This window comes from Oncorhynchus mykiss, chromosome 19 (assembly GCF_013265735.2).
Source record: "Oncorhynchus mykiss isolate Arlee chromosome 19, USDA_OmykA_1.1, whole genome shotgun sequence".
Taxonomy (NCBI): domain Eukaryota; kingdom Metazoa; phylum Chordata; class Actinopteri; order Salmoniformes; family Salmonidae; genus Oncorhynchus; species Oncorhynchus mykiss.
Window position 1 is genome coordinate 9,951,179 of NC_048583.1, and position 14,886 is coordinate 9,966,064.

At 39.7% G+C, this 14,886-nt stretch overlaps 2 protein-coding genes across 4 annotated transcripts in view; both read left to right on the forward strand.

Annotated features, from left to right (window-relative positions):
* Positions 1–790: 790 nt before the first annotated feature.
* On the forward strand, positions 791–11,873 carry LOC110498638 (probable E3 ubiquitin-protein ligase HERC3). Its single transcript, XM_036954229.1, has 24 exons — positions 791–1,133; positions 1,606–1,720; positions 1,842–1,912; positions 3,853–4,074; positions 4,298–4,389; positions 4,581–4,711; positions 4,892–5,019; positions 5,157–5,233; positions 5,331–5,449; positions 5,634–5,693; positions 5,796–5,901; positions 6,055–6,247; positions 6,393–6,550; positions 8,285–8,359; positions 8,480–8,524; positions 8,623–8,709; positions 8,833–8,955; positions 9,172–9,315; positions 9,505–9,671; positions 10,344–10,407; positions 10,498–10,556; positions 10,683–10,866; positions 11,055–11,154; positions 11,260–11,873. Exons 1-24 carry the CDS (start codon positions 908–910, stop codon positions 11,475–11,477), a joined length of 2,964 nt encoding a protein of 987 aa, XP_036810124.1. The 5' UTR covers positions 791–907; the 3' UTR covers positions 11,478–11,873.
* Positions 11,874–12,028: 155 nt separating this feature from the next.
* herc3 (HECT and RLD domain containing E3 ubiquitin protein ligase 3) overlaps positions 12,029–14,886 on the forward strand; it is a 35,207-nt gene continuing 32,349 nt past the window's right edge. Inside the window, exons 1-2 of one of the 3 annotated variants that reach the window (XM_036954224.1) lie at positions 12,029–12,257; positions 13,290–13,627. In XM_036954224.1, the coding sequence (XP_036810119.1) occupies positions 13,402–13,627 (226 nt within the window). In that variant the 5' untranslated portion in view covers positions 12,029–12,257; positions 13,290–13,401. The remainder of the gene's footprint in view (positions 12,258–13,289; positions 13,628–14,886) is intronic. The other 2 variants (XM_036954221.1, XM_036954222.1) reach the window with 2 other exon arrangements.

Here is a 14,886-nt window from a genome sequence, read left to right on the forward strand (position 1 = left end):
CTATTTAAAGTAATGTTCTCAGAACATTAAGAAAACTTCCATAAAAATAAGAACCCATAGTAACATTCAAAGAACGTTGGAAGAATGTTATTTGAAAACATATACATTCCATTCCCAGCATCAACAAAATGCTCTATCCTCTATCTTGTTAAGTGTGTTCAGGTGTGTTTGCTGCACCCACTAATTGGCCACACCTGATCGTAATTAGTGCTTGTTTCCGTTGAAATGGGGTCTGTTTGAATATACTAAAATGAACAGCTTTCTATGAGTTAAAAAACATGGCATGCTTGCTACATCCTAGTGGTGCAGTGGACTAATTCCATGGCTAGAGAACAGAGAGATCATGGGTTTGAATCTCACTGACGCCATGCAACATAAAAAAGAAATGGGTTTGTATGATTAATGCCAAAGCAAATTAATTGTGCTTGGAGTTCAAAACAGTTAACCTAAACTAAGTTCCCGGAACAGGCAACATTTTCACTTCCATCCTCAGAATGTTTCAAAAACATTCTGTTTTCACTGTCAGGAAACGTATGCCTTTGTCCCCAGAACCAATGGGAAACCAAAAAAGTACTTTCGAACAACTTCCAAGGATCCAAATGTGCTAGCTGGGTTGTTTGTTTGTTTAAAATACTTTACCTCTACCCTGTCCCACTGCATATGAGCCAACCTGATATTTTCGTTTACTCAGGCCATGCCCATTGTGGCATACGTTTCTGTTTGGAGGAAAATGCCAATTTAGGTTTCGTTTTCGTTTCTTGCTGTGTTTCTTTTACAGGTATGTCATATGGTCTCGTTCATCGCTTTCAGAACGCACTGACTCCTAGGGCGCAGACTGACCGTCCTGTGTTCCATCAAGATGAGCTGATAATAGATACGTTTAGACGGTGATAATAACACATTTACAATGTTTTCGTGGGGAGAGAACACCCGTGATGGCTTCGGTTTAGTGAAATCGAATGATTTGGTAAAGGCGAACACGGACGGTTGCGTAAATTTCATACACCTGAAATCTCCAGTTACGCATCTTTCTGCAGGTAATAAAGTGGTCGCGTTCATCAGAAATAATGGGAAAGTGTCCCTCGCTCGGATGCAAGATGACAAAGATGGGAGAAGGATCACAGGAAAACTGAGTGAGCACCTTTCTATGTGTTTTTCCCCACCACAAGAGCCCACTTCTTTACTGAACTGCTTAAACAAAATGTTTAAATCGGCAATCAGCAGGTGAAACAACAACAAAGCTTCCTCCCCACCCGTTTCTGTATAAAGCTGAGGCATGGGGCTTGAGATATGTAACCACTCTCAAATTCATAGATAGTGCTATTGATGCAAGGACGAACCATCCATGATATCAACATTATAGTTTTAACAATGTTTTGAGACTATACAGTGTTTGTTTACATGTACATTGTTTACGGACATTGGAGTAAAACAAGCTTATATTTTGAGTTCTGATGGGGTATGACAGTTGAACTAAGCTCGAGGCATTTCTAACTTATATTCTTCAAAAATCAATGGGTACATGTTATTAAAAATTGGATGAAGTAACTGCTAATTGCCCCTTTAAGCTATTTAATACATTTAATTTATATTTCATGTGTGTAGAGGGTGTGGAGTGCAGGGAGAAGATTCTGGCTCTGAGTTGCTGTGATGCACATATTATTTTACTGTCTGAAGAGGGCAGAGTTTTCTGCCTCACCCAATCATCCAATGTTCCCAGGTGGGTGCTTGACAGAAATGACACATCTCTCGGCTTAGGCCGACTCACATTTGAGTGGCTTCTGTCAATTGTACTAATTGACCATATTGTAATGATTACTTGGTTGTCTGTGTTTTCTCAGCCCAGTGGGTAACTTGAATCAGGTAATTCAAGTTGCATGTGGAGACCAGCATTCCATTGCACTAACCCAAGGTAAACAATCACATTCTAAATCACTCAGTTTGAGACGGGATATCATAGGAGGCTGTCTGTGCTCTTTGAATGTCCTTTATACAAAATAGTCTCTGTTCCAGGTATATACAGTGGGGAGAACAAGTATTTGATACACTGCCGATTTTGCAGGTTTTCCTACTTACAAAGCATGTAGAGGTCTGTAATTTTTATCATAGGTACACTTCAACTGTGAGAGACGGAATCTAAAAATCCAGAAAATCCCATTGTATGATTTTCAGGTAATTAATTTGCATTTTATTGCATGACATAAGTATTTGATCACCTACCAACCAGTAAGAATTCCGGCTCTCACAGACCTGTTCGTTTTTCTTTAAGAAGCCCTCCTCTTCTCCACTCATTACCTGTATTAATTGCACCTGTTTGAACTCGTTACCTGTATAAAAGACACCTGTCCACACTCAATCAAACAGACTCCAACCTCTCCACAATGGCCATGACCAGTCAGCTGTGTAAGGACATCAGGGATAAAATTGTAGACCTGCACAAGGCTTGGATGGGCTACAGGACAATAGGCAAGCAGCTTGGTGAGAAGGCAACAACTGTTGGTGCAATTATTAGAAAATGGAAGAAGTTCAAGATGAAGGTCAATCACCCTCGGTCTGGGGCTCCATGCAAGATCTCACCTCGTGGGGCATCAATGATCATGAGGAAGGTGAGGGATCAGCCCAGAACTACATGGCAGGACCTGGTGAATGACCTGAAGAGAGCTGGGACCACAGTCTCAAAGAAAACCATTAGTAACACACTACGCCGTCATGGATTAAAATCCTGCAGCGCACGCAAGGTCCCCCTGCTCAAGCCAGCGCATGTCCAGGCTCGTCTGAAGTTTGCCAATGATCATCTGGATGATCCAGAGGAGGAATGGGAGAAGGTCATGTGGTCTGATGAGACAAAAATAGAGCTTTTTGGTCTAAACTCCACTCGCCGTGTTTGGAGGAAGAAGAAGGATGAATACAACCCCAAGAATACCATCCCAACCGTGAAGCATGGAGGTGGAAACATAATTCTTTGGGGATGCTTTTCTGGAAAGGAGACAGGACGACTGCACCGTATTGAGGGGAGGATGGATGGGGCCATGTATCGCGAGATCTTGACCAACAACCTCCTTCCCTCAGTAAGAGCATTGAAGATGGGTAGTGGCTGGGTCTTCCAGCATGACAACGACTCGAAACACACAGCCAGGGCAACTAAGGAGTGGCTCCGTAAGAAGCATCTCAAGGTCCTGGAGTGGCCTAGCCAGTCTCCAGACCTGAACCCAATAGAAAATCTTTGGAAGAACTGGAAGTCCGTATTGCCCAGTGACAGCCCCGAAACCTGAAGGATATGGAGAAGGTCTGTATGGAGGAGTGGGCCAAAATCCCTGCTGCAGTGTGTGCAAACCTGGTCAAGAACTACAGGAAATGTATGATCTCTGTAATTGCAAACAAAGGTTTCTATACCATAATATTAAGTTCTGCTTTTCTGATGTATACAATGTGATTTAATGGATTTTTGTTTTATATTCTGTCTCTCACAGTTGAAGTGTACCTATGATTAAAAATTACAGACCTCTACATGCTTTGTAAGTAGGAAACACTGCCAATTTTTCAGGTTATCAAATACTTGTTCTCCGCACTGTAGATATCAACATGAGAATACTGGAAGAGATGGAGACACTGTACATTTTTTAAAATAAAAAATAAACTGAGGCTTTAATGCTAAAATAGAGATGTTTTATTGGGACATCATCATGCCCAAAAGTTCATAGTGCATAAATAAAAGGTGAACAAAAAACAAATGAGTTTGAGAAGGTTCACAATAGACATTTAAAATAAAACTACATTTATCACATACTCTAACAATGCAGCACGTGTCCTGTGATATTTCCTATGTACAAATATTATTTTACCTTCCATTAGATGGTAAAGTGTTCACGTGGGGCCAGAACTCCAGCGGACAGCTGGGTTTGGGGGAGGGAGAGCCCAGCACCTTGTCTCCCCAGCCTGTCAAGTCTCTGTCAGGGATCCCCCTGGCTCAGATCACCGCTGGGGGAGACCACAGCTTCGCCCTGTCCCTCTCTGGAGCTGTGTTCGGCTGGGGCAAGAACAGCGCCGGGCAGCTGGGACTGGGGGACACAATAGGTACTGTATACACAAATATTATTAAATAATATCTCTTTCATTAATAGTTGGTATGTTTTAAAGAAAAGGAGTACGTTTGATATGTTTGAAGCAGACAGTATGAGTAGATAATTTAATGTCAAATAGTATACGTAGATTTTTTTTAATAGCTTTTTCTTTTTACAATAGTCAAAACAGAAAAAGACAAGCAAAGAAAAAAATGGGTGAAATCTATTTTCTACAGACAGACCTGCTCCAGCTCCTGTTGATTGCTTGAATCTAAAGAAGACCGTTGCTGTTTCCTGTGGAGGGGAGCATACTGCTGTTCTGACAAAGGTTCTGACGTTTTTTACACAACAATATTTCCAACTGATAGTATGTTTATTCTCCCAGTACCATTAAGGTCTAAAGAATGTTTGGACCAATGATGTCTTGCTGGTTAGCATCACATACAGTAGAAACATTCATATCAACAACAGGAGCAGAACACATCCTCATGATAAATGTGTGGATGGGTTTTGTTCTAGGGAGGTTTAGTGTTCACATTTGGCTCGGGTCGATATGGACAGCTTGGACACAACTCTCTCAGAAATGAGCTACGACCTCGACTGGTGGCCGAACTCTGGGGGGCAAAGGTGACCCAGATAGCATGTGGAAGGTATGTAGTTACTAGATTGATATAAGTCATGTGAATCTCTGTAAAATCATATATAGTCACACAAAGATCAATGGATGTAGCTTGGGGTGTCACTGGGTATATTATTGGATATATGCATTCTTAGGGATCACAGTTGATTTGTGATTTTTCCTTTACCTACAATCCTGTTTGTCAAATTAGAAACCACACATTGGCGTTTGTGGGCTCCTTCAAAAATATCTACTCATTTGGGCATGGAGAGCAAGGGCAGCTGGGAAATGGAGTCAAGATGGATCAGTCTGTGCCTCTGCCAGTACACCTACCACAGGGTAGTTAAAACATTCCTTTCCTTTGCATAACGTAACCTAATTAAAATGCAATACAGTACTTAGGCAGAAATGTTGGTCTCTATGAAATGATAAAATAACAGGTTTATAACATCCTAACTGTTTTGGGTAACTTTCAGACCACATTGATGACCAGCAAATTGAACAAACCTTTGCTGGAGGAAACCATTCTTTTGCCTTGTGCAGCACTACTCAAGTAATGTGTTTACAGTTCAAAGTTTACAGTTAGTTTGTTCTGTTTGTCCTTAGTACTTAACATTGTTTTAATACAGTGCATAAAATTGTTATAACAGGAATCAGGAAAAGGGTTGAATGACTCCAATCTCGGAAAAGTGACTCAAACATTAGATGATGACATCATAAACAGATGGATCTCGGACTGTGACTCAAAATCATGGAAGACGATACAGAAGTTAGTATAATACAAATAAACCTGATGCCTAGGCTCAATACAAATACGCAACTCATGATGGTTGATAATTGGACAAGGCAACACAAACATACATGACTCAGTGACACAAAACAACTACTGAAAAGATGAAGGTCTCAGGAACTTACATACACTGAACTATAAGAATCTTCACTTTTATTTTCAGGGAAATCACAAAAACATTCTCTTCTGCATCATGTTTAAATGGGAGCTTCCTGGACAAACGGTAAGAACTCACTGCCTATCCATGAATGTTTTATCACATTATTGAACACTTTGTTTTATTGATGCATATTTAATAGTATTTATTGATCTCATCAATCACTAGCCGTGACAAACATTATCAAACCTCACTGAAGCACTCTGGCCTGGACTTGTCATTCGCCCGACTGGCTTTTCAAAAGCTGGCTAAAAAGAATAAAGTGCTAGCTGAGGTATCATTTAATTTATTATCTTTATGATCAGATACTTATTTTCAATAGTTCTGTTTGTTGTCCTTGATATTCAATTTGACCAGTCATTGATACTGTAAGCCACGATAAGTCATTTAGTTGTAACCCACACAAGCACTCCTGTCATGGTTCTAGGTTGAAGATGTTGTCCAGCGCATTCTCCTTCCCTCCCTGAGTAAGGATCCCATTGGGGTGGAGGGTCTGAGGGTGTACCTCATCATCCCTGAGCTCCTGAGGGTTCTCCTAAAACAACAACGTGGCATGGATATTACTGAGGCCTTCGCTGCTGCCGTCCTCAGACTGAACCCAGACAAGCTCCAGGTCCTTGGTAAAGTCACCATCCATCAGAATACCTTTTTTTCCATTCTCTTCTCTTGTCTTGACTTCTCTCCTCCCCTCTTCTTCTCTCTTTTTAAGATATAGCAGGTTTTGTGTGCTGTGGTATTAACTAAACTTTTGTCTAATTCCAATAGAGGGCCTATGGTCGACACTTCCCGACACCCCCTTCAGAACTCTGGTGAAAACATTCCACTATGTGTCAGCAGAGTATCTCCGTATGGTGGCAGAGGAGGATTATGCTGCTGAAAAACAATTTGAAGGGACTGTAAAGGTTATGGAGAGGCTGTATGAGGTAAATAAATATCCATTGCCATAATTGTGTGCCTTCAAAAAGTATTCATACCTCTTGACTTATTCCACATTTTGTTGTGTTGTATTCAAAATGTATTTAAAAAAAATGAGTCCCCTCAACCATCTACACACAATACCCCATAATGATAAAGTGAAAACATGTTTGCAAATGTATTGAAAATGAAATACAGAAATATGTAATTTACATAGGTATTCACACCTTGATCAATACTTTGTAGAAGCACCTTTGACAGTGATTACAGCTGTGAGTCTTTCTGGGTAAGTCTTTAAGAGCTTTCCACACCTGAATTGTGCAACATTTTTCCATTATTCATTTCAAAATTCTTCAAGCTCTGTCAAATTTGTTGTTCATTTGCTAGACAACCATTTTCAGGTCTTTCCATAGATTTTCAAGTAGATTTAAGTCAAAACTGTAACTCGGCTACTCAGGGACATTCACTGTCTTCTTGGTAAGAAATTCCAGTGTAGATTTGGCCTTGTGTTTTAGGTTGTTGCCCTGATGAAAGGTGAATTCATCTCCCAGTGTCTGGTGGAAAGCAGACTGAACCAGATTTTCTTCTAGGATTTTGCCTGTGCTTAGCTCCATTCCGTTTATTTTTTATCCTGAAAAACTCCTCAGTCATCAACGATTACAAGCATACCCATAACATAATGCAGCCACCACTATGCTTGAAAATATGGAGAGTGGTACGCAGTAATGTGTTGATTTGGATTTACCCCAAAAGTTTGTATTCAGGACAAAAAGTGAATTGCTTTGTCACATTTTTTAGCAGTATTACTTTAGTGCCTTGTTGCAAACAGGATGCATGTTTTGGAATATTCCTATTCTGTACAGGCTTCCTTCTTTTCACTCAGGTTAGTATTGTGGAGTAACTACAATGTTGTTGACCCATCCTCAGTTTTCTTCTATCACAGCCATTAATTAAACTGTAACTGTTTTAAAATCACCATTTGCCTCATGATGAATTCTCTGAGCAGTTTCCTTCCTCTCCGGCAACTGAGTTAGGAAGGACGCCTGTATCTTACTAGTGACTAGGTGCATTGATACACCCTCCAAAGTGTAATTAATAACTTCACCATGCTCAAAGAGATATTCATTGTCTGTTATGTTTTTTTTTTTTTTACCCTTCTTTGCGAGGAATTGGAAAACCTCCCTGGTCTGTGCTTGAATCTATGTTTGAAATGTACTGCTCGACTGAGGGACCTTACAGATGGGAACAGAAGCCCTGGCATAAGGAAGAAATGAGTTAATTGACAATGTCAATGAATATGTCAAAGAATCTATACTGAATTGAATTAATTAGTGTTGACTTGTATCTGTTGGGTACAGAGACGAGGTAGTCATTCAAAAATCATTACTACACACAGAGTCCAGGCAACTTATTATTTGACTTGCTCAGCAAATGTTTACTCCTGAACTTATTTAGGCCATAACAAAGGGGTTGAATAGTTATTGACTCAAGACATTTCGGCTTTAAATGTTTCATTAATTTGTAAAAATTCCCTAAAACACAAGTCTACTTTGACATTATGGGGTATTGTGTGTTGGCCAGTGACCAAAAAAATCTAAATTTGATCAATTTGAAATTCAGGCTGTAACACAACAAAATGTGGAAAAAGTCCAGGGCTGTGAATACTTTCTGAAGGCACTGTATTTGTATGTATGGAGAAAATGTGCAATGTTGTATGCTCCCTTAACCTCTGTTTTGTTCAGGTCAATTGCAAAAGACGCATCAAAATTGCGGCAAGCAATTTCCACATCAACAGAACCAATTATATGCTTCGGAATGTGAGTAGCCTATCTCATAAAATGAATGCAGGTTGGTATCAAAATGGGTAATTATGTTCATGATGTCACTGAAATCTACAAAGAGTGGAAAATGATTTAGTCATTTCTAATCCTCTTTAGATGCTCAACACACTTGTATATTGTGACTACCTAAATCTTCCCGAGGTAAGCCATGAAAGTCAACACCAATCAATTGAATTCAGAATAGATGATTTAAAATATTTATTGACATTGTTGATTAACTAATTTATTTCTTATGTCAGGGTTACTTTGATACATTTCACCGACAATCCTGCATCTTCAACACAGAGGCTAAATGTATGGTTTATCAATTGGAACTCAATTACAGCGTAAGTTGTTTCCAAATGTGGTGTTTATTAAAAAAAGGTACCACATTCATTTACTACACTGCTATCAGATTTGAAAAATGAAGGCTAAATGTTGCCATATCTCAAATGTGTTCCTTTTTTTAGTTTGCCAACCATGGACTTTTAGCCTTTTACGTCCCTACAATACATGTGAGGAGAGAGAGAGCCCTGGAAGATGCTTTCCGGCACCTTCGACAAAGTGGGCACAACTTCACAATGCCTTTGAAGGTTGGTGTTAGCTAGGTTTTATAGTTTTTTTGTGTGTAAAATGTTCATTTTGACTTTGTAGCTATAAATAAGAACTGAGAAAAGAGTAGTGATTAAACAAGTAATACAAACACCAGGACTTTGTACTTATTTTAACATCTACCTCTGTATTAGGCAAAGTATTTTCATTTCCAAATCCTTATTTAGGAGTAAAAAGCGTATTTTTTTTGTCTCCAGGTGAAGTTTCAAGCAGAGGATGGTGTGGATGAAGGTGGTGTTTCACTGGAATTCTTCAGCCTCCTGGGGAGGGAACTTCTCACAATGGAACCAAAGACACTGGAGGTTTACGAGGACTCTGGACTTGCGTGGTTCACAACAGATGTATGATCCATATTCAATTACAAATTGTTCCCAGATTTAACTCAATATTTCCCCCACAATGTTTTTGTGTTATTTACCAACTTAGAAATATCAATTATTAGAAATGTATATAATCTGTTATACTTATTATACTGTTAAATATTGAAAGTTCTGATTAGATTATGGCATTCTGTTTTTTTCAATCCATAGTGCGGCGGTATTACTGATGAATTCTACTTACTTGGCCTGCTCTGTGGGAAGGCACTGTATAATCAGTGTGTTCTGAACCTCTGCTTTCCTCTGGCTCTCTTCAAGAAGCTTCTGGGTCTGACTACAACATTGGATGACCTTAAAGAGCTGTCTCCAACTGAAGCAAGGTACAATTATTCTGCTGAAAAAGCTATACAGGTTACTGCCAAAATAAAGAAAACACCAACATAAAGTGTCTTAAAGTTCCAATGAAAACATTTTTTTAAATCTCACTATCAAGTCATATCTGGGTAACAATTAAGCACCTTACTGTGATTGTATTCAATTAAAATGGTCAAAAAGAGCAAAAAAATAGCTTCTTAGCAGAGGACAATTTCTCAAGCAAGAATTTTGCAAGGACTGTCAGAGTGGTCTGAGTGAAAATGTGCTGTTATTGGCAGAGAGGTTTGGAACGCTCTTTCTTATTGGACTGTTAACTAATTTACTTCATGGTGATGTCTGATCATCTGATAGAGATTTGGAAGGCCAAAACTCAGTCTCCACAAAACTTGCACTAAACGTGAATTATGATAATGTGGATATATATATATATATGTATATGTCTTCAACTGCTGGCTGTTGATTTAAAGAATCCATACTACTGTATCTAAAAACATTTCAGGATAATGTGTTTCAATACTCCAGCAAAGTTAAGGTTTTGTCTCCTTCAAGTTGGTGGTTCCTCAGTTGCCACTAGTTTGGGTGTTACAAAGCACTTCATTTTAAGTGTAGTTGTTGTTTTAGAGATACTATTATATATCTGCTCAAATCACATTTATCGTTTGTTTGTTTAAAATCAGTGGCTTGCAGAATGTGTTGGATGAAGATGATGAGTTAGTTGAAGCAATGGATTTGGTTTTCATGGTAAGAGAGAATTGATACCTTTAGCCATTTTTGGTAGCCTACACAGGTAACCCCAGCTGATGCTGTAATAATCTTTATTGTCTTTCTAAGTACAAAGGGCAAGAACTGATACCAAATGGAGAGGAGGTCCCAGTTACCATGGTCAACAGGTATATTTGATGACAATAATCTTATCAACATATAAATCTTATGATTCTCTTGAACTAACAAAATGATTCCACAGGAAGTTTTCTGAACTGATAAATAAACATTGGTCTGCCATATATCATTCACAGGAAGAAATATGTTGACTTGTATGTTGACATGAAGCTCAACAAGTCGGTGCAGATTCAGTTTGCAGTCTTTGAGAGAGGCTTCCACAAAGGCTTCCCTATACAGGCATGGAGGATGTTTCTACCTGAGGAGCTGATGACACTTCTACAAGGAGATGACAACTACGAGTGGGACAAGTTGAGAGAGGTAAAGTTCAACCTGCTTGGATATGTCATAAAAGTACATAAGCAATAGAATATGGAAGTTCATACATGTTTGGTAGCCTATCCTGTTTGGTCCCATCCTGTTTGGGCTATACAGTCTATGGCTATAATACAGTGGTATGGTCTATTGTACATGCAGTTGTTTCGTTATGTTTTTCTCTGCACTAACAGAATGCCAAGTATCAAGGATATAGGCCCACAGATGACATCATCCAGAACTTCTGGAGGGTTTTCACAGAGTTCTCAGAGGAGGAAAAGAAGAAGTTCCTAAGTGAGTTAACAGACAGTTAATTAAACTTAAATATGTAAATAATTGTATAGTTCCAGAAATGCTTGGTCAGTGGATAATTATTATCCTCTAATTTCTAACTTCTAGCTTTTCTGACTGGAACGGACAGACTGCCCAGAGGACGAAGTCTCTCCAAACTGCAGATGCAAATCACGCCTTTGGGCAGCACTGACGCTGATGAATATTATCCGAAAGCACAAACCTGCTCTGTGACATTATGCCTCCCTAACTACAGCAGTATCGACACACTACAGGAGAAACTTCTCCATGCTATCACCCACTGTGATGTGTTTGGAGATGCTTGAAATTGTTAAACTGGGAAGCATGTAGCATTTTTTTAATATTTGTTTATCCTCACCAGTCATTATTATTATATTATTATTATTATATTCATGTTTTAAGTCAATGAAACACATTCAGAGCTAACAACTGAACATCTTCAAACATATTAAGTCGTCTTAAATATAGTTTTCCTATTTAAATTACTTCAGTATTGCACAATGTGGACCAATATAAATATGTATTTCTTGACATGTTCTACTCATGTTTCCTTCATGCACTGGGATAACTGGATACTTAATAACTGGATACTCTGCTGTTTGAATATCTAAACGACGTGCTGTCTTTGTTAATAAAAATGTTAAACTGCGAATGAGTGCCATAGTAAAAAGAGCCACTGTTAATAAAGATTTGTTGTGGAAGTTCTAGTGCAATACTGTTTTTTAGGAAGTTATGCAAGTACATCGCATGATTCGGCTAGATTTTGCTGACACCAGTCATGCCCGCCACTAGATTCAATACCCACAAAGTCATAAACCCCGCCCTTTTCTGAAATGTCTCTTCATAAAATGTGATGTAACACCTTACCCTAACAGCACTGATAAACGTATGCCTAACGGAGTCTTAAATGAAGACCAAACTGCATTTTTTTGGCCAATTGAATGGCGGTGGAATCTGACTTTGTGGGTATAGAAGTATAAACCCAAAGTCACATGTTGAGTGACGAAGAGCATCAACCTACATCACAACTTCCTTGTTATTGTCGAAACGCCCAGCTAGTGGAATTCAGGAATGCATCTCTACAGGTAAAACACATGCTATTTGTTGCTTTAAATCACGTAGCTACGTTTTGTGCAATTGATTACATTTCTATATTTGAACGTTGAAGAGTCTGTGAAATGCAGATAGATTCACTAGATTGGCTAAATATGGCAAGCTTGCTAGTATTCTGCGAAATGGACGCATTTGTAAATCTCGTTAAGCCCTACCCGTTAGCTGTCGTTTTTATCCGTATAGCTAGTTACCGACCGCTAGCGAATACGATGGAGTTGACACGATTGACTAGCTACTGTAACTATTTTACATAGTTATAGGCTATAGCTAACTATATACAGTAGCTATAGGGCCATATGGTGGTCACGTCCAGACGATATTGGATGTACGCATAGAGCAATAGTTGGAATCTTACGTCAGCCAAAGTACATCCATCTGCTAGCGCAAGCTCGGAATCATTCCTTGCATATTCATTCATTGTCAATGTAACCCTCTTTCTGTCGTAACCATCACAACAACTATCATCATCCATAAGGCCTCTATCTAGCAATAAGCCACATAGGTAACTATGACACATGCAGAATGAATGATGTGTATTGTCTGAGCATGACAGATTGTAGTTGCATTTGTAAACTGAAAGTGCCACTTGACTTCTAAGGAAAGGAGGGGGCCCATGTCTCCATGTTTACTCCCAAGAGGGCACCGAACCTTTAGAGCAGTCTCTCTGCCTTCACCTTGGCTAACTCTGTCCATAGCACGCACGTTGGGAGTGGATTGCGTTAAGGCAGGACAGTTTGGGGCTGCTTAAACAGGGATTACAGAGGCACTGGGTTTATTTAAACAAGCTGGTGGTGCTTCCACCTTATCTTTTCACCGCTCACGTTACACACTCACACCCAGGGCCAGGCTCCACCCCCAGCAGAGTGTTTACCCAGCCTCGCTTCATTTTTAAAACATGATCCAACATATCAGATGATGAGTGCACTGTAAGGGCCAATGATGTGATCTTACTACCATCTGACACCCTACTTCTTCTCCTCCTCTCCCCTGTTTCTCCTTTCCAGACTTGTGATTTACACCAAGGGGAGAAGGCAGGGCCGCCTTCTAGCCTGAAGCTCTCCTCCTTCTTCCCCTCCTGTCTTTCACTCTCTCCTTCCCTCCTTCCCACTCTAAGCCATGATGCTGTGTTGGGGCAGTACTGTGGAGGGCCAGCTGGGTATCGGCGGAGCGGGGGACCCAGTGTACGAACCCCGAAGCTGCCAGGCGTTCAATGGGCGTGGCCTGAAGGAGGTGGCGTGCGGCGGGCGCCATTCGCTATTCCTGTTGCGTGATGGGAGAGTGTACACGTGCGGCTCCAACCGCTGTGGGCAGCTGGGCCACGACAAGCCGGGGGACTCGCCAGGTAAGCTGCCAGTACCAGCCAATTAGCAATCTGCAGATGTTAGCTAACAAGCTAACACTGTTTGATGTTTATTTGTGGTAAAACCTGTGTTTGTTGATATTGTGGGTGGATTAAAAAAATATGCTATACTGAATGCCCAATCTAGTGGAATATTCCATTTTATTGTACTTGGCTGCAACTCTAATGTGTAAGCGCAGGGAAATCTGCCAATGAGCAGATTTGTTCTCTACTGTTCTCTACTATAATGAAACGTTATACCTGTGTCACAACGTTTGTTTAGACCCCACCTCCTTAATACTACAGTAGCATTTAATCACTTTTGCAATGCAGACTATATGAATTCATGGTGGATTAGGTTATATTTACTAAACAGAGGGATAATGCCTGGGAGGAAGTAGGTATGACAATCTTAAAGCTCATGTTATTTATGACATTTAGTGTACGTCCCAATTGGCACACTATTTCCTATAAAGTGCACTACTCCTACAGTGTAAAAGTAGTGCACTATAAAGGAAATAGGGAGCCATTTGGGATGAATCCTTACTGGTAGCTCACTGGCTCCTAGGCTAAGCCAGGATAGTTGATGGGTTGGAGAAGCACTATTTCTAGGACTCAGGAGTGTGTTGTCACTCACATGGCTGTTTAATGAGACCATACACTTGACGACTGCTTCTGGAAACTACTACAAAACGTTGATTATTGTTGGAAGCACTCCCTTTGCCACCAGTCATTCTCAGAGCACCTTCTCATTTAATAGGCCTATTTATTAACCAGTTGGGCCGATAACACCAGCTTTACCATACGCAAAGGCAAGGATAGTTTTTTCTTCTCTGTACTGAAAGTGATCAGTCTTAACTTGACTGGTGACATTTTATACTTTTTGGGGAATTATATTAACAGTGGACTGACTAATGGACAAAATACTGAAATATTGTTTTTGAGTGAATTATATTAACAGTGGACTGACTTATGGACAAAATACTGAAATGTTGTTTTTGAGTGAATTATATTAACAGTGGACTGACTAATGGACAAAATAATGAAATATTGTTTTTGAGTGAATTATCCCTTTAAAGCGTCTATCCTTAGTTGAAACAATAACAAAGCAGACACCCCACCTCTATTTTGGTAATAATAATACATAATAAATCTGAGGAATGGGCCTGGAGATATTTAAATGCTCTCAAAATTATAGGCAGAGCAATGTATGAAAGGACTGACCACCCAACATATTCAACTTATAGTTTTAAGCATGTTTA